This window comes from Papio anubis, chromosome 9 (genome assembly GCF_008728515.1).
Source record: "Papio anubis isolate 15944 chromosome 9, Panubis1.0, whole genome shotgun sequence".
NCBI classification, from domain to species: domain Eukaryota; kingdom Metazoa; phylum Chordata; class Mammalia; order Primates; family Cercopithecidae; genus Papio; species Papio anubis.
In genome coordinates this window covers 51,634,876-51,661,040 of record NC_044984.1, presented here as the reverse complement: position 1 = coordinate 51,661,040, position 26,165 = coordinate 51,634,876, and the positions used below count along the sequence as shown (strand labels likewise).

The 26,165-nt window shown below is 53.1% G+C and overlaps 1 protein-coding gene across 1 annotated transcript in view; it reads right to left on the bottom strand.

Annotated features, from left to right (window-relative positions):
* Positions 1 to 26,165, bottom strand: part of LRP1 (LDL receptor related protein 1) — an 85,725-nt gene that overhangs the window by 41,347 nt on the left and 18,213 nt on the right. The window contains 14 exon segments of the mRNA XM_031651048.1: positions 3,763 to 3,930; positions 5,553 to 5,633; positions 6,033 to 6,149; positions 6,903 to 7,028; positions 7,167 to 7,307; positions 9,750 to 9,875; positions 10,216 to 10,417; positions 11,598 to 11,820; positions 12,714 to 12,894; positions 14,082 to 14,318; positions 15,800 to 15,943; positions 16,441 to 16,630; positions 18,028 to 18,250; positions 18,359 to 18,521. Coding sequence (XP_031506908.1) covers positions 3,763 to 3,930; positions 5,553 to 5,633; positions 6,033 to 6,149; positions 6,903 to 7,028; positions 7,167 to 7,307; positions 9,750 to 9,875; positions 10,216 to 10,417; positions 11,598 to 11,820; positions 12,714 to 12,894; positions 14,082 to 14,318; positions 15,800 to 15,943; positions 16,441 to 16,630; positions 18,028 to 18,250; positions 18,359 to 18,521 — 2,322 coding nt within the window.

Below are 26,165 nucleotides of genomic sequence, written 5' to 3'. Positions count from 1 at the left end.
CATGCCACAAATGTTTACTGAGTGCCTCCTGTGTGCCACGCACTGTCCTGGGGCCAGTACTGAACCAGACAAAGTCCTTACCCTCATGGAGCTTAGGTTCTAATGGGGAACACAGACAATACATAACCTATAAATCTTGACTGTAATTTCAGGTATTGATAAAGCTATGGAGATAAAGCTGGGTAAAGGCTGAGAGCGATGGGGGTGATCTGTCAGGTAAGATGGTCAGGGAAGGCCTCTGGGCAGAAGGCATCTGAGCAGAGGCCTGCATGAAGAGCGAGTGAGCCCGGAGGATCCCTGGAGGCACACTCCAGGCAAAGGGAACAGCCGCTGCAAAGTCTCATCTCCGAGACAGGACTATGCTGGCACTTCAGAAAACACCACACAGGCCGGGCGCAGTGGCTTACGCCTGTAATCCCAGCACTTTGGTAGGCCAAGGCAGGTGGATCACGAGGTCAGGAGATCGAGACCATCCTGGCTAACGCAGTGAAACTCCATCTCTACTAAAAATACAAAAAATTAGCCGGGCGTGGTGGCAGGCGCCTGTAGTCCCAGCTACTCCGGAGGCTGAGGCAGGAGAATGGCATGAACCTGGGAGGCGGAGCTTGCAGTGAGCTGAGATTGCACCACTGCACTCCAGCCTGGGCAACAGAGTGAGACTCCATCTCAAAAAAAAAGAAAAAAAAAAAAAGGAAACACCACGGCTGGAGTAGAGTGCAGGGGGAGGGGAGGGCAGGAATGCAGGTCAGAGGGGTAAGGGAGGGGGCCCTGCAGGCCATGCAGAGGGGCTTGGCATTCATTCCAAGGGTGCAGGGAACCAGTACAGGCTCGAGGGTAGGGCTGGGGCATGATCTGACTTATGTTGTCAGGATCACTCTGGCTGCTGTCCTGAGATCTGACTCAGGAGGCCTGGAGAGGAGCAGGAGCACTGCCTGGTGGAGTCTCACACTCATACACTCATGCTGCCACAGGCACCCTGCTCCTCCCCCTTCCCTACCCTGGACCTGGCTGATGCTCTCATCTCATGCCGGGACTTTCAGCAGCAGTCTCTGAACTGATTTTCCTTTCTTGGGGCCCCTGAACCTCTTTTCAATCTAATCTTCCTCCAGGGCTGTGTTCCGAAATCATCTCCTACACCTTCCAGCTTGGAAATCCTTCAAAGGTTCCCATGACTCCCAAATCAAGCCTCTTACTGATTTACACCTGCTGTCATCATCTGCCCCCTTTGAGGACAGCCTCATTCCCCACTGTCCCTGCATGAGCCTTTCCCTCGGTTTGAACGGCCCCACCTGGCACCACTGTCACCCTACAGAAGTGCTCAATTTCACCCTGTAAGTCTTGACGACAGCATTCTCCAGACCATGCCATCCCCACTGGAAGACCCTCCCTCCCGTCCATTTACCTGCAGTCTAAACACAACTCCTCCTGAATGGTCCCAGATCATCCAGCTCATACCATAGTTAACAACTGCTACCAGTAGTGACATCCTGCTCCCCCACGCCAGGCCTCACATACCTCAGCTCATTTCATACGGGAGGATGCCCAGGCTCAGGGGAACCAACTTGTCCAAATTTGCCCAGCTTATCTGGGAGGGGCAGGGAGCTCTTCTCACCACACCACGCAGCCTCCAGAGGCCCCTTCTCAGAACCCCAAGGGATATCACCTGTGCCCCTTACCCTCCCCTTCACAGAGATGGCCCTGGAGACTATTTCCTGAGCTTCCTGTAGCCTTAGCTGTCCTCCCTCTCAGGGCGGGGCTCAAGGTGGGCACTCGACATGGACCATCAGATTACAGTCTTTTCCTACTAGGATGGGAATGTGCCCTAACTCTGTAAGGCAGAGGCTGTAATCTGATGGTCCATGGGTCAGATGAGGCCTGCAGGAACAGTTTGGTCTGTAGTTTTTTTTTAAACTTTTTTTTTTCTTTTGAGACAAGGTCTGATTCTGTCACCCAGCTCACTGCAGCCTCAACCTCCTGGGCTCAAGTGATCCTCTCACCTCAGCCTTCTGAGTAGCTGGGACTACAGGCAAGTGCTAATTTTGTTTATTTTTTACAGAGAAAGGGGTCTCACTATGTTGCCCAGGCTGGTCTTAAACTCCTAGAAACAAGTGATCCTCCTGCCTTGCCTCCCAAAGTGCTGGGATTACAGGTGTGAGTCACCACACCCAACCTTTTTTTTTTTTCCAAGATGGGGGTCTCGCTATGTTGACCAGGTTGGTCTTCAACCCGTGGCCTCAAGTGATCCTCCCACCTCACCCTCCCAAAGTGCTCGGATTATAGGCATGAGCCACCATGCCTGGCCTGCACCCAGCCTTTTAAAACCTCTAAAATTAACTGCCAGTTGGTATGGCTTGAATTGTATTCCCTAAAAAGATATTAGTCTTGCTGGGCGCGGTGGCTCAAGCCCGTAATCCCAGCACTTTGGGAGGCCGAGACGGGCGGATCACCAGGTCAGGAGATCGAGACCATCCTGGCTAACACGGTGAAACCCCGTCTCTACTAAGAAATACAAAAAACTAGCCGGGCGAGGTGGCGGGCGCCTGTAGTCCCAGCTGCTCGGGAGGCCGAGGCCGGAGAATGGCGTGAACCCGGGAGGCGGAGCTGGAAGGAAGAAAAGACCCGGCCACTACCCTCAAGCCGGAACCCAAGCGGGGCTCCGTACAAAAAAAAAAAAAAAAAAAAAAAGATATTAGTCCTACCCCATAATACCTGTGAATATGACTTTATTTGGAAATAGTGTCTTTGCAGACGCTCAACTTAAGATGAGGTCATAAGGGTGCATCCTAATCCAATATGACAGGTGTCCTCACAGAAAGGGGAAATGGGGATCTGGTGACAGACATGCCCACAGGGAGGACACCTTGTGAAGATGAAGGCAGAGATCGGGTCAAGTTTTGACAAGCCAAGGAGCTGCAAAGATTGCCAGCAAACCACAGAGGCTGGGGAGAGGCCTGGGACAGAATCTCCCACACGGCCTCAGAAGGAACCCACCCTGCCAACAGTTGGGTCTGGGACTTCAAGCCTCTAGAACTGTGAGATGAGAGAAACTAACACTGTAGTGTTAAAAGTTTGGTAGTTTCCACATAAAAATCTGCACATCTGATTTCTCCTGAAGTCAAGGCAACCCTGGGTTTACATTCCTCCATGGTAATAATAGGCCAGAGCTAGAAAGCCAGCATCCCTTGAGAGGAAAACATCCCATCCCTCTAGAAAACTAGGCCTCCACCGCCCCTGAGGCTGAGCTCCAGAGGCCAGGGCACTGGGAGCCTTGTGGAGCCAGCCCCTCTCTCCTCTGTCTCCTCATGCTCATTCATCCCTGCCTGCAGCATCCTTTTCTCAAGCTACTATTTACCAAACACAGGCTGTGTGCTGAGCGCTCTTCGTGCATGATCTCACTAAACCCCCACATCAATGCTGTGATGTTGGTGCTATTATTACCCCACTTTGCAGACAAAACTCACAGAGGCCCATGGAGATTAAGTAACTTGCTCAAGGCCACCCAGATAATGAGCTGCAGAGCTGGAGCTCAAACCCAAGGCCACCAACTGCAAAGCGCATGATATTAACAGTGTGTGGCAATTACTTTTTGGCAACCTCCCTCTCCCACAGGACCGGGAGCTCCTGAAGGGCAAGAGCCATGCCTAGGCTACCTCTGGCTCCCAAATGGTGGCCGACGCACCGTGGGTCTGAAAGACAGATGGGCTGGGTGTCTGATGCAGGGGGCTCAATCTCATCCCCGCCCCACGGGCCCCCGGTGCCCACCCTGGTTGGTGCAGTTGGCATGCGTCTCATCACTATAATCTCCGCAGTCATTGTCCCCGTCGCAGGTCCAGTGCTCGGGGATGCAGCGCCCGCTGTTGCACTTGAACTGGGTGCTAGAGCAGGAGTGGCTGCAGCCGGCTTCGTCACTGTTGTCCCCACAGTCATTGTCTGGGGGGAAGGAAGAAGGGGACAGGCAAAGAGGGAGTTGGTGGAGCAGCCTTCTCTGTGATCCCAGCTTGGGCCCCCTGCCCAGAACCCACCCTCGGCCCACCCCAACCCACCCGCTGGGAAAATAACAAACAGAAAAGACACAGAAACTGCATAGACTGCAGCATGCACCATGGCCCACGTGGTCGGAATGGGGAGGAGGAGAAGGCTCCTGGAGGGCCCCTCACTGAAGCTCAGAAAGGCTGGGTGTAGGGAACATTAAACATTCCTTCCCCCTTTCTGGCAGGTGTGGGAACAGGGGTCTGCTTGTGTTTGGGGAAAAGGCAGGGGTTTCTCTAGTTTTGGAGGGAGAGAGGTAGGTGGGGTACAGGTAAGGCCTCTCTAATGGGGTGAGACGAGCTTTACAGGCCTGCCCTGAGCCTGGCACTGCTGAGTACCATGCTCTGGGTGCCTGGCTCACAGGGGCCCTGCCTGTGGTTGGCAAGGGTGGGGGCCACTTCTGGACCAAGCTCACTGAGGCTGACTGAAGGAAGCTCCTGCTTTCTCGGCCTTGGGTGGGGGCTACTCAACTTGACCCTCGACACTTACGGGACATGTGGTGGAGACTGCGGTTTGGATTATGTTCCTGCCTCTTTTCCAACTGGATTTGCTTCTCTAACTCTCTCCTCCCCCTACATCTTGGCCTTCTTGTCACCACCTCTCTGTCATCTCCTTTCCTGAGAGGCTACCTCTGCCCTCTCTGCTTCTTTCCTGTCCACTATTTGCTTTCTCCCTGTTTTCTGCTCTCCCTCCTCTCTGTTGCTTTTTCTTCATATCCTAGCAGCTCTGGAGTGGGGGCCTGGAGAACCTGCAGGGGGCTGGGGCCAGCTGGGCTTTGGGTGATGGTGCATGTGCTTCTATGCACTGACCGGCAGGCTCAGGACAGGTCTGTTCGTCAGAGCCGTCCCCACAATCCTTCTCTGAAACACAGAAACCGCCGGGGCAACCATTGGCACGCGAGACACAGCAAAGGTGAGGGGCAACGTGGCACTGACCCAACACATCTGCTCACACATCAGCTGGGACAGGAACCACTGGGGCAGCACGTCACAACACAACGCAGACCCAATAGAGCCCTGAGACACCACACACGGCGGTCACCTGCCCACACATGTACACACACAATGGCCCCGGTGGCTCGAGGTTGACATCACCTGGTCCATGGCTAACCGCTAGGTGGGCTTCCGAGCCTCAAGCCCAGAGCCTGAGGGGTGCACCAAGGACTCCAGGAGATGGGGGTTTGCAGGGAGAAAGGAATCAGGCACCGGTTTCTCCTCACTCTGCCTCTCTGGCCCATCTCATTCGTCTTTCCCTGGCCCCCGAGCCCTACTAGAGGGTGGGCAGCTCAGGCCCTGCCTGGGGTAGGAACACCACTAAAAGGTGATGGCTAGGGTCTCCCCTTGGTCCATCGTGACTCCCTCCTGGCATTTCTGACTTCTATTTTCTCCCAGGCAACCCAGCAGGGATTCAGTGTCCTGGAGGGAGGCCCCGCTGGATTCTAAAGCCCTTTGCCTTCCCTGAAGGGCCTGGCTGTAGCCTCTAGCTGTCTTAGGAATTGGCAGGTGAAGAGAGCAAGCTCTTACCATTGTCGCATCGCCAGTTGATGTTGATACATCTGCCATTGTTGCAGGTAAACTGAGTCAGGGGGAAGCAGGTGGGATAGGCTGTGAGGAAGAAAGTAGCTGAGTAGGGCCTTCAAGATTACACAGCACCACGGTACTGGGCAGGTGAGTGCAGGGGCCCTCCCATAACCGGCAGCCCTTAGCCCAGTCAGGAAGGGTGGGGAAGGCCCCACAGCAGTGCCTCTGCTGGAAACTCCGCTCACTCACTCATCCCCATGAGTCAGCAGACACAGGACCTGTGCTGAGTGCTTTTCCTGCATGAGTTTGCTGAGACACAATGCTGTGATGATGGGGCTCTCCTCTCACAGAGGCCACCGAGATTAACTTGCTCAAGGCCACCCAAGTACTGAGTCGCAGGTGTCTCGGGCACCCCCAAGTGGCATGCTCTCAGGATGCCCCTTCCCCAGGCCCAGCCTGACTCCCTCTGCCCATCCCTCTTACCACACGAGGCGGACTCGTCAGAGCGGTCCCCACAGTCGTCATCCAGATCACACGTCCAGGAGATGGGGATGCAGCGGCCACTGGCACAGGAGAACTGGTTGGGGGGGCAGGTGCGGGCTGGGGGGCAGGGATGGGCGTGAGTACTCGTTGTCCCGACCCTCTCTTCACTGCCTCTTCTTCCCTGTTATTCTCTGCCTTTGGTGTCCCTTATTTCCAAGGATCCAAAACCATTTCTTTTAGAGAATTCAACACCGTCTCTCTGGTCTTACTGGATGCTTTACTCTTCCTCTCAAGGGGTCTCTGGTATCCTCCCAGGAGGAGATCTACCCTGCCTTGTTACTGCTCTGCAGTCTAGAGCTGTGCTCCATGCCCTGCAAGCTCAGCCCTCTCAGTGTCCCAGGCTGGGAAGGGGATAGCAGACCCCTCTCCTGCTCAGGGCTCCATCCCCTCTGTCCTAAATTCCTTTCCTCCTTTATTTTATTTTACTTTTAGAGACAGGTCTCGCTCTTGTCTAGGCTGGAATGCAGTGACATGACCATGGCTCACTGCAGCCTCAACCTCCCAGGCTTAAGTGATCCTCCCACCTCAGCCTCTCAAGTAGCTGGGACTAGAGGTACACGCCACCACGCCTGGCAAATTTTTAAAAATTTTTGTAGAGAGTGGGAGGTCTCACTATGTTGGCCAGGCTGGTCTTGAGCTCCTGGGCTCAAGTGATCCTCTCACCTCAGCCTCCTAAAGTGCTGAGATTATAGGCATGAGCCACCGAACCTGGCCCCTGGGTTCTTTTCTCTCTTTCCCAGGCCTGACCCCTCGTCTCCCCTGCCTCCTTGACTGAGGGGTGCCTAGTGTGGTCTGAGCCCCATTCCACACCTGAACAAGTGGCATTGGACTCATCTTCACTGTTCCCACAGTCATTGTCCCCGTCGCAGAGCCAGCGGTTGGGGATGCACCGGTTGTTCTCACACTTGAATCGGTCTGAGGGGCAGGTGTGCTGATCTGGGGAGGGAATGAGTCAGGGGTCAGCGAGAGGTTGGGTGCCCCCAGCTTCCTGCTCACTCTGGGATAGGCACTGCCAGAGCTGAGCTGCCCTGCAGGTCTGCCATCCAACAGGGTGGGGCAGGGCGGGTGACTCACGGCAGAGGGCTGGGGCCTCATCACTGTTGTCCAGGCAGTCGTTGTCTCCATCACACTTCCAGCGCTCCTGGATGCAGCGGCTGTTGGCACAGGCAAACTCGCCCGGCTGGCACTGGGGTGGAGGCACGTAGGATGGGTTCGCTGTGGGCACCACAGGATCGTGAGGGGGAAAGTCAGACCCCGGTCGTGGGACAAGTGCTAAGCCCTTTGCACCATTTTTGTTTGTTTTACTATTTTTTAATAATATAAAGTAATTTTTTCTAGTACAAAATTCTTCATGAACAAATTATCTGGATGGAAACTGCAATTCTTTCCCAAGCAATAATAGTGATGTTTACTCTACTTAATACTTGCTGTACTTCAGTGTGATCTGAGAATCAAATGGTGTCCAAGAGAGCCCATCGCCTCTATACCTCTGTCACCACCAAACAGGCTCTCCCCACTCCTTCTCTGCCTTCTCCATGAACTGCCCCTTGAAAGTCATCTCCGGGAACCCCAGGGCCCTGCCCCGGTCCCTGGACTTTTTCTTTCACAGTTTCATCGACCCCACCAGCAGGAGTGAAGACAGGCACCAGAACCGCACAGGCTCCACCCCTCCTGTCCCCAGCATGTACACCTCACCATCACTATCTGTCTTGGCCCATTAGCAGCTAAATCACGACATCCTTTGTCTGTGCCTTGGTAACCTCCACAAGTGCAGGCTCCTGTGTGAGTCCGGTCTCCAGACCTCATAGCTGTGCGCTTGCCTGGTCTGACTCATCTCTCACTCCTCTCTAATCTCTTAAAATTCTCATGGCCCCATGGGTGGCGATTTCCCCTCCCGTATCCCGTGGACCATGGGTCTGGAGGCTGGTATGTGTCCTCCTTGCTCCTCACTGCTGTTCCCTGGACTGTTCTTCCCCTTACATCATGCTTCTATACAAACATCTACTTCTGGAAGGCTCCCAAGCCGCACCCTGTCATCTGTAAGGGTTTTTAGCTCCTGGCTCACCAGCACTTTCTCCAAAATCACTCCTGGTTCAATTCTTGGTGATTTCAACTTCCATGTGGATGATCCTCCCATTACCTTGGCCCCTCCATTCCTTAACCCCCTCAGTCAATGCCCTCTCCTGATGCCAGCCACTCCCTCTTAGCTGTACACTATGGCTGCACTGACCCATTTTCACTTCCAGGATTCTATCCTAAGGAAACCATCCAGAATATGGGCAGGCATGATGATGTGAGAAATAGCAGAGGTATGATTACAAAACAGGCTCTGGGTCAAACTTCCTGGGTTTAAATCCTGCTTCTAACTTTGGGCCTCAGTTTTTTCATCTGTAAAATGGGGATAATAAAACCACCTTTCCCACCAGGATGTTTTTAGGGGTAAACAAATTACTGCAAGGGAAATGTCTATGACAGTGCTGAGCACATAGTCCATGCTCAACAAATGTGGGTTGGGATTATATCAAAAAACTGGAAACAACCTAAACATCCAACAGTAGAGAAACAGTTGAGTAAATTACATTATATTTACCAAATGAAAGATATTTTAGCCATTAAAAATGCTGCTTACATACTCATTACATGCTGTCAAGTGACAAAAGCAGGAAACAGAACAGTATGTGCAGCGGCTGCCTCGGCCTCCCAAAGTGCTGGGATTACATACAGGTGTGAGCCACTGTGCCCGGCCTTACTTATTTAGTTTTACAATGAATACAACCCACTTTTAGAAAAAACAAGGCTTATTAAAATCATGCAATAATAACACAGAAAATGCTGTGACACTTGAACCAAAAAAGGCAGAAGACATTTTATAAAGAGATGATTATAGTTATGTAAAAAATAACATAATCCCCCTGAGGAAAAAAGAATGGTGTTCACTTTACCACAATGCTAACAATGTAGTGCTGCTCACTGGTGGGATTTGGGCTTTTTTCTCCTCTCTAATTTCCAACATATATATTATATATATTTTTAATTTTAATTTTTATTTTTTTTTTTTTTTTTGAGATAGAGTCTCCCTCTGTTGCATAGGCTGGAGTGCAGTGGCATGATCTCGGCCCACTGCAACTTTCGCCTCCTGGCTTCAAGTGATTCTCCTGCCTCGGCCTCCCGAGTAGCTAGGATCACAGGTGCCTGCCACCACGCTTGGCTAATGTTTGTATTTTTAGTAGAGATGGGGTTTTGCCTTGTTGACCAGGCTGGTCTTAAACTCCTGACCTCAAGTGATCCACCTGCCTTGGCCTCCCAAAGTAATTTCCAGTATTTCGAACTATTATTATTTTACTTGAGTAACGGAGAAATACATTTAAAAGAAGTAAAGGATAATTTTCTCCTTCCATCCATAGCTGTCCATTCTTCACTCAGTTTCCCCTAATCGCCATCCCCTCGCAAGTCCCTCCCAGCCTCCCATCTTCCCTATACTCCCTCCTAGCCCCCAGAGCCTTTGCTCACCCCCTCCCTTGATTCCTGTTGGCCCCCTCAGGCCCCCTCATTGCCTCCTTAATCTCTGACTGGGACCCTGGAGCCTCCCCAACCCTCTCTGAGGCATCCTCCTGCTGGGGTCTGCTTCCCACTCCCACCTAGCCAGGCCCCTCATACCCAAACAAGTGACGCCATCTGCGTCCAACACCTGGTCCTCAGCACAGGCGCACTGGCGGCTCCCAGGGGTGGCCAAGCACAGGCTGCTGCAGCCGCCATTGTTCACCCGGCATTTGTTGGTGCCAACTGTGAGGAGGGGCCATGGAGAAGGGCAAGGGGAGGAGGAGGTCAAGAGAGGCCAGAGAAGGGATAGGGGAGGAGACACATGAAGATACGGGGACAGAAAGAGGAAATATGGAGAGGAAGAAGATCATGTTGAAGAACAGGAGACACAGACATGGGGCAGGAAGGGAAATGGGGAACTGAGAATCAGATTGTGTTGGGGGGAGTTCTCTTCTCAGGATCCTCAAAAGTCAGAGCCTAGGATCCCTGGGAAGTGCCTTCACCCCCAGGGAAGTCTCAAATCCCTGCCTAGGTCCCACCACCCCTTCCAGGTCCCATGCTGCCCCCGGCCCCAAGGGGGTACCTTGCTGCTGCTGGGCATCATACATTCGGATCTCAAAGATGGGGGGCCGCTCACTGCGCAGAAGGGTCACAGTGGGGGGTGCACCTCCTACACCCCGTTCCAAGCGGTAGACACTGCCACTCCGATACTCAGTCCAGAAGAGGTAGTTGCCATGGTGACACAGGCCAAAGGCGTGGTTCAGCTCAGGACCTTCATACACAATCTAGGGATGGAGAGGATGTTACTCAGGACTTGGAAGAAAATTGAGGGAGGCCTGTGAGATCACTTTTTGTACATTCATTTGTCTATGTCCTGAGCATGGTGTTTGCTTTGTTTCCCCCATTAGCCTGGGAGCCCCTGGGGGTGATAGCTTTGCACACAGTAGGATGGTAGATCCTGAAGCCAGCAGGTGATCGAGTGATCCAGCAAGGATGCTGATGGTGAGGTTGGTCACCATCCTCACCATCCTCACCATCCTCTCCTGGGCTCATTCACATTCATTCATAGTCCCCAAACATACACACACGCACACACACGTGCACACACACACATACACACAAATGAGTAGACAGTCAGTATTCATCTATTCATTTCTTCAACATTTACCAGGATCTATTACGGGCTGAGCTGTAGTAGGTATTAAGAGGTGAAAATGACATGGTCTGTGCCCATGAGCTGCCCACTGTCTCATGCAGGGCACATACGGGTGATTCAGTGTGAAGAGGGGTCTGGAGATGACATCCTAGAGGAGGTGGCCCCTGAGCACTCTGCCAGGGGAAGAGGAGCTGGGATGAACATTCCATGTGGAATGAACTGCATGAGTAATGGCACAGAGGGCAGATGCTCTGTGACGTGTGCTGGGAGGAACAATCTGCCTAGTGCTGCTTGTTCAAAGAGTGTTGGGATGCAGGAAGTGGGGGGAAAAGAGACCAGAGAGGGGGTCAGGGGCCATATCATGAAGGGCCTTATATACTAGAACATGTACATGACTCATGAAGCACGTGACAACCCAAATGACCAAGTGTAGAGATATGCCGCCCCTAGGCACTCACACTTGCAGAGAGTGCAGACACACACCAAGGCATGCCGTGTATCTATGCACGTATGAGAAGACGCACATGATGTGTATGCAGAGACTGGCACGTGGACAGTCAACTTCACAGACAACACAAATAGACACAAAGAGACACAAATGGAGGCAATCCTCAAACAAATAACAACACAATATATAAGATATGCAAGCACACAGATGTACACATCTATAGACGCACAGATAAACATACACAAGGCACACAGGCCTGGACACACACAGATACCCACATCCTCACACAGAACCTCAACCATGCACAAGCATAGTCTAGCAACGCACACAGACTCCCGCACACAGGCACATGCCTGCCCACCTTCCGGTCTGTGCCATTGAGCAGTATCGTCTCAATGCGGTCGTAGAAGGCATCCACCCAGTAGAGGCGCCCAGCTGGGATGTCCAGGCTTAGCCCATTGGGCCAAAGCACTGTCTTGGAGGTGACAAAGATGTCTCGGTGTGAGCCGTCCATCCAGGCCCTCTCCAGCCGCCCACGCCGACTGTCCTTGGGGTCCTCCTCCCAGTCTGTCCAGTACATCCACCTGTGGGCAGTGACTGGTCAGCACCACGTGGGCCCACTGTCCCATCAACAGCCTCCCCTGTGATCCCAATCCATGAGTGCTGTCCCAGAGCTCCTCAAAGGGGTCTCCTGTCCTGCTCATCCCTGGACCACACATTTCATTCATTCACTCCATTCAACAAATATTCGCTGAGTGTCTGTAAGTTGGGCACAGTTTTGGCATTCAGGGATGCAGTGGAGACCAAGGCAGCCAAGGTCCCTGCTCCCATGGAGCTCCTATCCCATAAGAAACAGGTCAATCAAGGTTACATGGAGAGCAATAAAGGCCAGGAGGGAAATAAAGCAGGGTGATGGGGTGGAGAGTAACCGGGGTGCAGGTGGGGGTGAGTGTGAGGAGAGTGATGGAGAAGGCTGCCATGAGGAGGTGGCATGAGTGAGACTTGATGTAGAGAAGGAGTCAGTCCTGCAAATATCTGGGAGTTCCAGGCCGAGGAACTCCAAGAGCAAAAGCCCTGAGGCAGGAGGAGCTGGGGTGCTTGTTTGAGAAAGAGACAGCAGGCAGTGGGGACAGAACTTCAAGTGTGGGAAGTGAGATGCAGATGAGGTCAGACAAGGGCCAGGCAGACGCTGTGGGGCTGTGCAAGCCTGATGAGAACGTGGGCCTCATTCTCAGGGTAAGGGGAGCTGGTGGAAGGCTCTGAGCTAGGAGTGACAGGATCAGATTTCTTCTATGTTTAAGGAATCACTCCTATTTCCCTGAAGACAGGGACTCCTTCTCCCCTTGCAGCCTCCCATTCCTGCTAAAGTATCCTGCCTCAGTTGCCTTCTCCTGCTTCCCTGTCCATTTCATCTTCTAGTTCTCTGAGGCCCACACACTCCCAGCTCCTCCCACCCCCAAGGCCTGGGAGGACTCACCCATTGAGCGGATCCACCACAATAGCCCTGGGGTGTGTCATTTTGCCCTCGATTAAAGTCTTGCGGGTCTGAGCAGCTTTCTCCAGCCTGGCCACGCTGATTGTCTTTTTGGGCCCATCGTCCGTCCAGTACAGATTGTCCCCCATCCAGTCCACAGCCACACCCTCCACATTGTGGATGCCTGTTGGGGGAAGAGGGATCAGTGATGAACAGCTTCAAAGGAAGTTCAAAGCTGCCTGCCTCTGGCCCTCCCGAACTCAGGTACCTTTGAGCAGCCTGGGCTACAGAGGGGTGCAGAGACCCTCTGGGGCCCTAGACAGGTGGGTGGGGGCAGGAATAGGAGGCTGGAAGAGGAATAGGGGAAGGCCCTGTGTGCTGCCATTTGTACTGGGGCCAGCCTCTCAAAACCACATGTGGCAGATAGTAAACTACATGGCTGATGTGGGCTCTTGTATGAGGGCATCTGGCCTGTGCCTGAGTGGAGAGCTGAAACAACGGGTATGTGGCTCTGGGCACAAGTGTGACATCATATCCTAGGCCTAAAAATCCTGAACTAACAAAATGAATAAATTAGGAAGTGATTTTTCACTTAGCCAAAGGCTTCACTCCAAGTGCCCTTTAAATAGCAGTTCCCTTGGTATAGGGATCCCCAATCTTTTCCTGATGAGTTACTTTTGATTTCCCCAAAGTCTTATGATATGATTGCTGACTGTTGGTTTTCTCTGAACTGCAGTGTGGATGGGGTGCAGGGCAAAGGTTATAACTGGCATCCGCCAGATTGATGAGGAGGTGGCCTGATCCTGGGGCCCAAGTGCAGATTTGGGGCAGAACTCGTACAGCTCAGAATCCTTCACATAGACATTAAAAAGACGATGCACTGTGAACCTGCCCAAGCAGCTAAGAGGGAAGACCTGGATGCAATTCACAAAACACGATTTTCTCAGGACACAATAGCATGCAGTTTTTGGCGGCTGTAAGGTCAGCTGCACAGACCCTGTGTGCGCACGTACGTGTGGGTGTGCCCTGTTTTGATCTGGCAGGCCTGTCTCCAATTCAAGACCTCAGTTGTCTCCTGGCTGTCTGCTGTGTGCAGCTCCAGGGCTCTGAGCCAATGCAGAGAGACCCTGAGTTTTCCCAAGGGCTGGCAAGGACAGCCCATGCTGCCTAACCCATCCATCCTCCTGCCTCTTCAGCTCAGCCAAGAAGGGGGTCACACAGGGGTCAATCTGTCTATCCCCTCATCTCCATGCCAACCAGTGCAGCCAGCCGGTCATCAGGGGACCATCCTGCTGAGAGGGCACCGAGAAACAGATGTCTGGGCCCCAGCCCCCTTCCATCCCCATGGGCCACATCCCTAGGAGCCTGTACCGTCCTTCAGGATGGTCTCCCGCTCAGTGCCATCGATCTTCTGGCGGCCAATGAGGTAGCTGGTGGTGTCAGCAAAGTAGATGAAGCCGGTCTCAGCGTGGAAGTCCAGGGCTCGGGGGTTCATGAGGTTTTCAATGGGGATCATGTGCTCGTCCGGGACCTTGGCCCCCATATCCATGCCCCGGATGATGCCTGGCCGGCCCTTGCCATACACGAGGAACAGCTCGTGCTCCGGCTCTAGAGCAGGCACAAGCCAGGGTACAGTCAGCCACACACACGACCATCATCCCCACCCAGGGGCTGCGGCCAAGGGGCTGCAATGCCCTAGCTGTGATGGGTCAGGAGACGCTGGGGAGGTGAGACTCTGGGTCAGATGGACTGACCACACACACGCTAACATGCAGGACTCTGGGTCTTGGCCGCAACACACCGGGGTCTGACCTCTGCACTCCAAGGGTAGGAAATGAGGGAAGAATAGCAGGTTTTCAGCTAAGTGCCCACTGATCAGTCATGAAATCAGTGGTATAAAAGGAATACCTTCAAAATATGTTGGAGTTACATCATTGTTTACCACTTCCTCTGCTGCCATCCTAGTGCAAACCACATCACTTCTTGCCCACTACACTGAAACAGTCTCCTGGCTACTTCCCTACTGCCCATCCCCCACCCAGCAGCTACGTGACTTTTATACAAATGTGAATCCAATCATGTCACTTCCATTCTCAAAAGTCACCATGAGCTTCCCATCCCAGTTATAATAAAATCCAACCCCTCCCTCCTTCTCTGCCCTCACACTACTCAGCCCTGCTGGCCGTCATGCTGTCCCTCTAGCTTGCCACGCTCACGCTGGCCTCGGGGCCTTTGCACTGTTGATTCCCTCTGCCAGACATGCTCCTTCCTCAGGGAGTTACATGGTTGCCCTCTTCATTTCACAGAGAGCTCGGCTCAAATGCCACATCCTCAGAGAGGCCCTCGCTGTCCTCATTAACTTTATTGTCTGCTTTATTTATTCATTTATTTTTTAATTTTTGAGATGGAGTCTCGCTCTGTCACCCAGGCTGGAGTGCGGTAGTGCCATTTCAGCTCACTGCAACCTCCACCTCCCAGGTTCAAGCGATTCTCCTGCCTCAGCCTCCCGAGTAGCTGGGATTATAGGCATGCACCACCACACCCAGCTAATTTTTGTATTTTCAGTAGAGACGGGGTTTCACCATGTTGGCCAGGCTGGTCTGGAACGCCTCACCTCAAGTGACCTGCCTGCCTCGGCCTCCCAAAGTGCTAGAATTATAGGCATGAGCCACCACGCCTGACTATTCTCTGTTTTATTTTCTTCATAACCACTTATTACCCCTAAAGTTACACATTTATTTGTTTCCCCAACTAGACTGTAAGCTCCATGAGGCCATGGACAACATCTGTCTCGTTCACTGCTTAATCCTGATGACCAGAACAGTGCCAAACATGTAGTGAGTGCTCACTGCTCACTAGACACTTGCTGAATGAATCAGTTTAGTTTTCTGCAGAGTCCAGTGGGCGAGTGAGAAAAGCACATTTTTCAAATGTGGATTCGAGTCCCATCTCTGCCCTCACTAGCAGGTACACTCTGGGACACTTCCTTCATCTCCCTGCCAGACAGAGGTAGCCAGGCTGTGGGGGACACCTGAGGATACCCTCCTGCCGCCTCCCAACGGGCACGAACCCCCTTCCCTGTCACTCACTCTTGCATGACTTCCCATCACTGCCCAGGCTGAAGCCGGAGCGGCAGCGGCAGGTCCTCGCCTTGTGGCTATTGGCCAGCAGGCAGATGTCAGAGCAGCCACCCGGCTTCCCATACTGGTCGTTTTCACAGGCATGGCTCCTCACTGGGGACAGGGTGAAGAGCTGTCAGGACCCCTCAGAGCCCCTGTGCCAGGCCTTGAGAAGGCTTCCTGAATCTGACCACACCCCCTGCTGCTGTGGTCTTTGTGCTTGCTATCCCATTTTAGAATTTGGAAGCCACAGGGGTGGAAATCCTCTGACCCCCCCTCAACAATCCAGGCTTCAGATTCTTGGGTGGGGGCTTCAGTAGTCAGGGGAGAGAGTTCCAGGGTTGTCCATGGCCAGGTTCTCCTGCTCCAGACTGGCAAGGGGAGTGGGAGGGACAGAGTGGGATCTAGAGGCTGAGTGGGTAGACGGGGGCTGGCAGGGGAAGCTGGGGGGGCCAGGGCAGGTAGCCCGAGTGGATGGCTAGGAGAATCAGCCATGACATGAAGGGAGCCAGGGTCCCCACAGGAGGGCCCATAGAGGGGCTGTGATCCCAAGGGCCCAGAGCCGTCGTGGGGTAAAGCCAGCTTTGGAGAGGCCATGGAGCCCTGCTCACCTCGGGGCTGACGCCGCTGGTGGTAGATGTGGAGGGCACCACCCTTGTCCACCCGGGTGACAACCTGGTACTCGGTGCTATTAAAGCGGTTCACACGGATCACACTCGTCTTCTGCTGGGCATTGGCATTGTCCGAGTTGGTGGCATAGAGGTAATTCTCAAACACGGTCAGGCCATACAGGTGCTCGATCTGAGATGGGCAGGCAAGAATGGACAGCATGAGATGACAGGGGTTCCTCCCTCTGCCCTGGAGATCCCCTCAGCTTCCTCCAGAGTTCATGACCTGTATTCCCCAATTCATCCTGTAGTTTTTTATTTCTATTTATTTATTTATTTTGAGGCAGGACCTCACTCTGTCACCCAGGCTGAAGTACAGTGGCACGATCATGGCTCACTGCAGTCTCCACCTCCTGGGTTTAAGCCATCCTTCTGCTTCAGCCTCTTCAGTAGTCGGGACTACAGGCACATACCACCAACACCTGGCTAATTAAAAAAATTTTTTGTGTAGAGATGGGGTTTCCCTATGTTGCTCAGGCTGGTCTCGACTTCCGAGGCTCAAGCAATTCTCCTGCCTCAGCCTCCCAAAGTGCTGGGATTACAGGTGCAGGCTACCGTGCCTGGCCCCATTATTTTTTAACTCCATGCTTTACTCCTGTCTCCTCTGGCTGGACTAACCTATTCTGAAGATTTTTGCTTGCCAAGATTCCACTCTTCCTCTACAGAGCATGTCTTTGAAGAGTTTCTGGGATCTTCTAACCAGAGATGTTTTCTCCTTCTATACGTCCTCCGTGACACTGCTATCTATCCATGTCTGGCATGGTGATTTGTGGACTTATCTCACCCACTCTACTCTGACCCCTTGAGGGCAGAAACCCTGTCCTTCACAGAATTAGGCACTCGGTAGATACTTTAGTGATTTTAGACTGAATTAGAGTTGGGCTGTAAACTCTGTCCACAGAGGACATTCTTAGCCTGTTATGAGGGCTAAGAGGACACGCTTGCCCCAAGCAAGCCCTGTAACACCCTGACTACCCATATAGCTTATCTGTGGTGGCCAACTGTCCTAGTTTGCCTAAGACAAAGGTAAGGGTTTGCTGGCTTACCAGACTTTCAGGGCTAAAACTGGGATAGTCCTAGGCAAACTGGGCTGGCTGCTCACCCTAATTATCCCAGAATGGAGATGCTACCTCCAAGCCAGCAAGGCTTCTAGACCAGGTTCCAGTGCTATCACCTGGCTTTGCAAACACAGGCAGATCACCTAACCTCTTTGATCCTGCTCTTTCATCTGCTGAAAGGGAACTGAACCACCTCCCTGTTCATCAACTAGGGGTTATTATAAGAGTCAAATGAGAAAAAGGAAGTAAACAGAAGTGGTGTCTCTAAAATGACTATTCCCATCACAGTGGAAGACATATCTTGTCCTTTCTCTGCAGTATTCACGCCCACCCTACTCCCACTAGAGGCCTGGGGCATCCACACTCTTTACCAGGAGACTCAGAGAACGGTTCCCGTACAGAGGCTTCCCCCTCACCAGAAGGCCCTGGATCACAGTTCCCCCACAAAAGCCTCAGACAGCAGCTCCCTCACCAGGATGCCCTGGATGATGGTCTGGCGGCCCTTGCCCTCATAGTCCACCACTTCAATATAGTCCAGGTAGGCATCTGCCCAGTAGACAAGGCGGCTGACCAGGTCCAGCGTGATGCCGTGAGGAAACACAATCTTGCTGTCGACAAGCTTGGTGCGGTTCTGCCCATCCATGTCACAACGTTCCACCTTTGGGATCTGCCCATAGTCAGTGAAAAACACCTTCCTGTGGGAAGATGCGTGTTAAATGGGGTCTGGACATTGGGCACCCTCCTTACCACTGTAGCCTCAGCCTCCCACCTTCCAGGGCCAGAACCCCGCCTGCCACTCTCACCCCATGGCAGGATCCAGGGCAATGCCCTTGGGGTTGTAGAGTTCCAGGTCTAGCAATGTGACACATGTGTCCCCATTTCTGTTGCAGACAAAGATCCTATCATCGATGTCATCCACAAAGTAGAAGTTGCCTGTCAGCCAGTCGATGGCCATCTGTTCCACGTCTGGAGAGTATGAATGAAAGAGTCATGGGGTGGGGTAGGCCCTCTTGCAGAGATGCCCACCCTTTGCTGGTGAGAACCCACACCTGGAAGCCCACCTTCTCTGGATGACCTCCCGCCCAACACCCCCATGCTGAGCTCAGGGTGGATATACAGGAGGCCTCGCATAAATGCTGGCTGGCCGGTTGACTGACAGGCTTCCCAATTCTAGCCCATCTTTGAAAAGGGACCATCTTCTCGGGGCACCAAAAGGTAGAGAGCACAAGTCCACTAGCTCAGTCCAGTATTTTTTTTTTAACTTTGCTTTTACTTGGGATAAGAGCACTCAGGCTACCAAAACATTACACATCTTTGCTTTTCACTGGACTTTTATCTACTTTCTTTCTTTCTTTTTATTTTTTTAGAGACAGAGTCTCGCTCTGTCGCCCAGGCTGGAGTGCAGTGGCAGGATCTCGGCTCACTGCAAGGTCCGCCTCCTGGGTTCATGCCATTCTCCTGCCTCAGCCTCAAGGGTAGCTGGGACTACAGGCGCCCGCCACCACGCCCAGCTAATTTTTTTGTGTTTTTAGTGGAGACAGGGTTTCACCGTGTTAGCCAGGATGGTCTCAATCTCCTGACCTTGCGATCTGCCCGCCTCAGCCTCCCAAAGCGCTGGGATTACAGGGGTAAGCCACTGAGCCCAGCCCTTTTATCTACTTTTTATGATAAATCTAGTTATCTCATGCTAACCAGAAGCACTGACTGGAAGCTGGACATATGGCATAAATTTTTGAAGTGGAAAAGCAGGGTACACGCTAATAAACCCAGTTTGAGAGAAAAGTATTTTAAAATATGAGCTCTACAGAGATGCAAAAGGGAAGATTCATGGGGGCAAAAGGTTGGGCACCAGTGACATGGGCCAAACTTCCTCTACTCAGTCCCAGTCCCCTGTTCCTGCAATGTCCTTATTGCTCAATGTCCTCATGTCCTAGGGAGGGTCAGAAGAGGTGGGGAGTAAGTCACAGGGCAGGAGGAGAGAGAGTCTAGGAAAAGGGCCATGAAAGAACCCTCAGGGTAAACTGAGGTATGGCTCAGAAAAAGGTGGGGCTTAAGGAGGATGGGAGTTGGGGAAGAAGATGGAGCCCTGCTGCCTAGACTCAGTTTCAGGCATGGTTCTGGAGGAGATGGAAGAGGCCAAGAAGGGCCAAAGGAAAGAGAGGCAGGGCAAGGGTGGCTGGAATTCAAGGAGGCAGGAAGTCTGGGGACAGGGACACCTGCTGGCCTCCTCTGGGCTCCTCCTCTCCAGGACCACTGGCTTCCTTCCATCTACTCACTGCCCACTTCAACTACCACCATCAGAGATGATGCCTCTTACAAACTGGGAAACTCCTAAGGCAGTGACTTTCTGGGACCCCTGCCTGGAACTCCACTTCCACTAGTTTCCCCAACAGCTAAAGAAATCATTGGGCTACCTGCTTTGGGCTGAAACTCATCCTCCATTACCCATACTCAACCCAACAGGGATTCTTCTGCCCCCACACAGCTACAGGTATAATGACTTGCTGTTCTGCTTAACTGCTCCCTAATTTCCCCCTCCTCCCCACAGGAATTCAGGGGCTGCTCCCTAACAGTGGGTGGGGGTGGGTGGGGGCAACAAGAACAGGAACACAGCTCTCAAGGAACTTGGCAGGGCCTTGAAACTGACTCAGAGTCACAGGACAGGAAGGGAAGGAGCCAACTGAGGGCTTCACCAAACTAGTTTCTTCTTCAGGTCCTCTCTTCTAAATCCCACCCCAATGCCTGGAGAACAAGGCCACAGAGTCAATATATTACCCCTGTAAGCATTCATGCATCCCCAAGCCCAGCCACTCTTTCCTCTGGGCCCCCAATACTGTCCCATCCTCACAAGATTAGAGAGAGGGGGAAGAGTAGCTTGAGGAGGCCAAGGCCCTGTAGGAAGAGGGCCTAGTGCAGGGGTAAGGCAACCAAATTCTTTGCCCCACACGCTGTAACCACAGAGAAAACAGATTCAAATGAATGCTGCTGGGCTGCCTCCAAAGGAAATCGAAGTCTCAAAGCGGGGACCTGCCTGCAGCCCCTGGCAGCCAGCAGGGTGGCTGGAAGTCAAACAGGGCTGCGTGCCCTTTACTTGGTGGGCACGGCAGGGGTCTGGGGGCTGCTGGCATGTATATGAACTTCATCAGTGAAAGCTGTTTTCCCAGCACCAGCTGGCGCAGCTATGGCCGGCCTTCTCTCCGACTTCCTGAGGCTTCCCTGAGTCACTGCCCAGCCCTAGGGCTGGCAATAACCTGCCCCTGCTCCCCCTATCCACCCTTCTCTTGGCAAGAGGGAGGAGGAAGAAACCTGCAGAGATCTGATGCCACCATCCCAGGTGCAGCTCCACAATCAGCGCCCCCAGCCCCAGGATGTGGCCTGGATTCCCTCCCAATTCCGGGAAGGAAGGCAGAGAGATCATCCTGCTCTCAGATATTTACCCTTGGCCGGTCTCCCTTCCACCTCCCCAAAGGCCAGGCAGGGCCCCACTCAGCAGGCCGGTGAGGAGTTGGCAAGAATTGGAGTCCTCAGCCTGCCTGGCCTCCCCTTTGGTATTTTTGCAGCTGGAGACTATTAGTTGCAAGCAAAAATCCTTTGTTATCCAACCCCCTGCACCACATTATTTTTCTCTCTCCTAAAGTTCAGATTCCTCTGCCTGCCCCACCACACACGCACATATGCACACACACACATGCATACACAGTCACCCGCACACATACACTTGGCCACCACTCCAAGGCCAGTGTAGAGAGATGGGCTTGAATTGAGAAGAGGAACCTTGCCTCCAGGGCTGCCCTATAGGCAGTATCTGGGCCACCCCTCTCTGTCTTATGAACTGGGGTCCAGGTGGAGTCCTGGGCTTCAGCCCAGAGATGCTGATCATTCTGGCTCCACCAACCCTGAGGGGAGCCATCCCCTTGCGGCCCAGCCTTCTAAGGGCCAACTCACCCCAGCGCACCTTCTAAAAGGGGCTCTGGCCAAAGACCGAAAATCCTGAGGACGGGAGAATCTCAAATAAACCCAAGGGGAGAGAGGGAGGCTGTGTTGTGGGAGGAGTTGGGGACGGTTTAGGGGCAGAAGGGCAGGGGATTCCAGCATCAAGAGGGAGGCTAGGAAGCAGGGAAGAGGTGCAGGAGTCAGACGAGAGACCACAGCTACCCGTGATGTCACAGAGGACTTTCAGTTCCAGGCCCCAGAATAGACCTGGTGTCCTTGCACCCCATCCCACTGCTCAGCATCTGCACTCACTACAACTCCAGCTTTTCTCAACTTCTTCATCATTCCCATTGTTCAAGAGGCATTTCCGTACATGGTGGCTGCTTTCTCAAACACACAGGCCCCACCCCATGCCCAAGAAGACTCTAGCTTCAGCTGCAGGATTCTAGTCACCTGCTCTAAAATAAGGAACTCTGAAGGAAGAAGCCTTTATGCCCTGAGAAAATGTCACCCAACACATCTACACACCCAAAGAGTGTATACACATCCAAAGAGGTCCCTGGACCTCTAACCACATCCCCAGGGAGCACACTAGATTCTGGCCCTTGTTCCAGGAGCCTCCCCACCTCTCCTCCTATCATTCTGCTCTGCCCTGGGTCCAGCTGGGCCCTAGACACTCACAGCTTGAGTTTGAATTCTGGTTCCATCACCTTCCAACTGAGGCTATAGGCAAGTTACTTAATGTCTCTGAGTCTCTGTTTCCTCATCTGTAGAACTGGATGGTGGACTAACAGCACTTAGCACTGGGCCTGGTGCATGATAAACACTCCCCACATGGGGGCTGCAGTTCCCACCATGTCCTCCCCTCCCCAAGCCCATCCTTTCCCATCTTTTCCACCAAGTCGCCCTCTGTGCCTCCAGCCAGAGCCCTGTGGTCTCCTGACTCTGGGTGGGCCCTCCAGGTGGGCCATTTGGGGCTAACACCTACTATTCATCAAGACTCGGCTCAGGCTCCCAGAAGGAAGCTTGTCCTATTAGAAGGAAGTTTTCGAGGCCAGGAGCAGTGGCTCACGCCTGTAATCCTAACACTTTGAGAGGCCGAGGTGGGCAGATCACGAGGTCAGGAGATCGAGACCATCCTGGCTAACACAGTGAAACCCGACTCTCCTAAAAATACAAAAAAATTAGCCGGGCGTGGTGGCGGGCACCTGTAGTCCCAGCTACTCAGGAGGTTGAGGTAGGAGAATGGCGTGAACCCGGGAGGCAAAGCTTGGAGTGAGCCGAGATCACGCCACTGCACTCCAGCCTGGCCAACAGAGCAAGAATCTGTCTCAAAAAAAAAAAAAAAAAAAAAAAAAAAAGAAGGAAGTTTTCCTGTTACAGGCTCCATAGGCCTCTGGAGCTTATTTGATCATGGCCTCTTCACCTGACTACAAATACTGTGAGGAGGGTGCTGCCTTTTGTCTCTGTCCCAGGCGCCTGACACACATGTATTGATCCGTTGAACAAATATTTACTGAAGACTGAGTCCCCCAGTCTGTTGTTCTAGAGCTGGGACATCATTTCCCCCCGCTCTTCTACTGCCAGGATCCTCCCTCTCTGGCCTTGGGACACTCCAAGACAGTGGGAGAGGGCAGTCTGTCTAGTAATCCCACTCAGGGATCTTGCCTGGGGGCTGGGAGAGATGGCGGAGAGTCTGAGGACTTCGAAGGTGAAAAGGAGGCCTCGTGGTGAGCCTGGCAGCTCTGCTAAATGACGTGGCCTCATGCTCCTTGTTTCCTGCTGGGTCCCGACTTCAGCTCTTCCTCCTTCCACCAGCCAGTCTGGAGCTTAGCCGTGTTGTGTCACCTCCTTCCCCTGGGCTCCCTTCCTGCTCCTGCCTGTGATTTCAGTCTGAAGTTATGTACCGCTACCTTCCCCTGCCTGGCTTAGGTCCCCAAGAGGCATTTCAACCTAGATCCCAGGGATGACGCCTGGATTCCGCTCAGCCCATCCTAGGGTCTTCCCTCTATTGAGAAATCCTTGCCGGGCTCTAAAACACATCTCTCTTGCTTAAGTTACTTCCTTTGGCTTGAAAACAGCGAGGGGAGTGCTGGGAGCAGTCTGGGTGGAGAGGCAACTTCAAGGAGACAGCGGGGGAGGAGAGGACAGGGCTGGATCTGGGCCGGGAGACACAGGGCTGGCCCTGGCCAGGAGAGAGGAGGAGCAAGAGTGAGCTGTTAAATGATTAGGAAACTCAGAACAGGAATGGGAAGCAAAAGTGCCAGGATGCAGGGGGCCCAAGGCCAAAGAGTAGGGTGGCTAGAGCCACCCCTTCCCAAACAGCCTGGCATCCTGTGGGTCAGAAAGGGAAAGGAGGGGCATGGTTAGCTTTCACATGTGAAGTCTGGAAGTGCTCTGTAGGCATGGGTGGGCGGCTGAGAGGGTCCAGGGGTGCCCAGCACAGTGAGGAGGTAGCACCCCTTCCAGCAGCAGCAGCCAGTTCATTAGACTCAGAGGGGCAGCTGTCTGCCCCTTCTTTGCCTCCCCTCTAGACAAATCACTACCCCATTTCCTGTTGTGATTTCGAAAACACACACACTAAAAAAATAAATAAAAGAAAGGGAGAGGAAGGGAAAAGTGAAGTTGGCCAGCTGGACCTGGGGACCCATTTCGCAACCTTGCTGCCTGCAGCCTAGGGGGCCTTTGCTGAGCTCCCCGGCCACCTCCTTCTTCCCCATGCAGCATGGTGCAGGGAGCGGAACCCTGAGACCTCTGAGGGCCCCTTCAGACCATCCTTTCACACACAGTCCAAACTCCTGAGTGACTTCAGCAAACCCGATTTCCTTTAAGGCCTCTATTTACAACCTCAGAACCTCCCCTCACCATACACACACATGTTCCCAGGGCCCCACTCTTGCAGTCTGCCTCATTCTTTCTACAGTGGTGGCATCCTCCAAGGTGAAGGGAATACAGATCAGAGGAGCTCAGCTTAGGAAATGCAGGGCTGGGCTGGGGTGGGTAGACTGCACCACCAGCCCTGCCCAGGGGCAGCCTGGCAGGAGGCTGGACAAAGCTGGGGTTACAGGCTCCATAGCCCTCTGGAGCTGAGAGACTGGTCACAGGTGGGGGCGAGAGTGCGCAGGCCTGGTTCCTGACTCAGGGACTATCAGGCCTGTTGATCCCTCTGGGTCTCAATTTTCAGAACTTTAGTCTTTTGTGTATCACTTTCAAAATGTCTGCCATGCTTATGTACAGCTTGTGCTACTGTTTATTGCCAGATATTTCAATTAACTTACTTTTCTTATTTCACTGCATCCTAAACAATTGCTGAAATAACAGATTTGATGTGCTAGTTACAGGAGTTTCCTAATGTATATCAAATAAAAACGTAACAGTTAAAAAAACAAACAAACAAACAAAAACAAACAAAAAAACTTGTGCAGGTACCACCTACAATCAAATCAATGCATAGCCCCTTTGAGAAAGCAGTAGTGAAAGGGCTGCTCTTGGTGCTGGCCAAGGGTCTTCCCTCCTCTTCCAGCTCTCACCATCGAGTTCTCCGGTCTTGGAATTCGAGCCTCATAGACCTCCCCAAACCACTAGGCCAGTGGCAGAGGGAAAGGGGAGGTAATCTCAGGTGGGAGAAAAAGAGATGATCCACCCCACCCAGGGGGATGACACTGGGCCTGGGGCAGGAGGGTCAGCAGCCCTGGGGTGTTGAAGAGGAACGTGCACACACTGCAGGGCCTCGGGGGGGCCCTCGGGGGCTCTCAGGACTCCACAGCAGGTCTGACTCACATGGCCCAGGACACATGTGAACCAGGCTCATTTCCTGGCCTCCTTCCTTCTTTCTATTCTATTTCTGCTTCCAGAGTTTTCTCTGGGGCAGACTCCCTCTTCTGCCTGCACCAGCGGGCTGGTCTCGCTGGTTCGAACACCCCTCAATTGTTAGACTCCTCCCTCTGTGTGCACCCCTGCTGCATGAGGCTCAGCCCCAGGGATCCAACAGAGGTCACAGTCACAGCACAGAATGGAAGGCTTGCAGGCAGGGCTGCCCCAGAGGGCAGAGTGAAAGCAGGAGAAAGCTGTAGCCTTTCTTCATCATCCTCCTTGGGGAGCTAATTACAGGCCAGCAGCTGCTGTGCAGGTGAGTGCTTGGGACCAGCCACCCCACACACCAGGACAGGCCAGTCAGCGTCTCCTGGGGAGGGGGATGACCCGGGAACTGGGGGAGGGGCTAGGGGAGAGACACTGACATCCTCAGTTTGGGACCCATAATTAGTTTGTGGGAGAGAGCAAAACAACCATCCTCAGGGTGACAGCCAGACATTCAGGCGGCAGGGGTGTGGAGCAGGGGGAGGGCAAGGAGGAAGGGACAGAAGCTGGGACAAGAGAAACCCACTCATTTACCCCACAAGCATTTCCCCTTGGACTCTTCTAGCCTCCTGGACTCTGCCCCTGAGAGGCCCAATGAGTTTAGCAGACTGGGAGGCAAGGCAAATCTGTTTGCCAAGGGAGGGGTACCGGCTTCTCTTGGGGAGGAAGTCAGATAAGGAGACGAGGCCAGAGTAGAAGTTGAGAAGGTTCCCTCCAGGACACCCCATAGCCACCTACCCACAAGCCCACTGTATGGCACAGATGCAGGGCTGGGGAGGGAACTGACAGGCTGTCTGCCCAGACAGGCCTGTTAAGTAG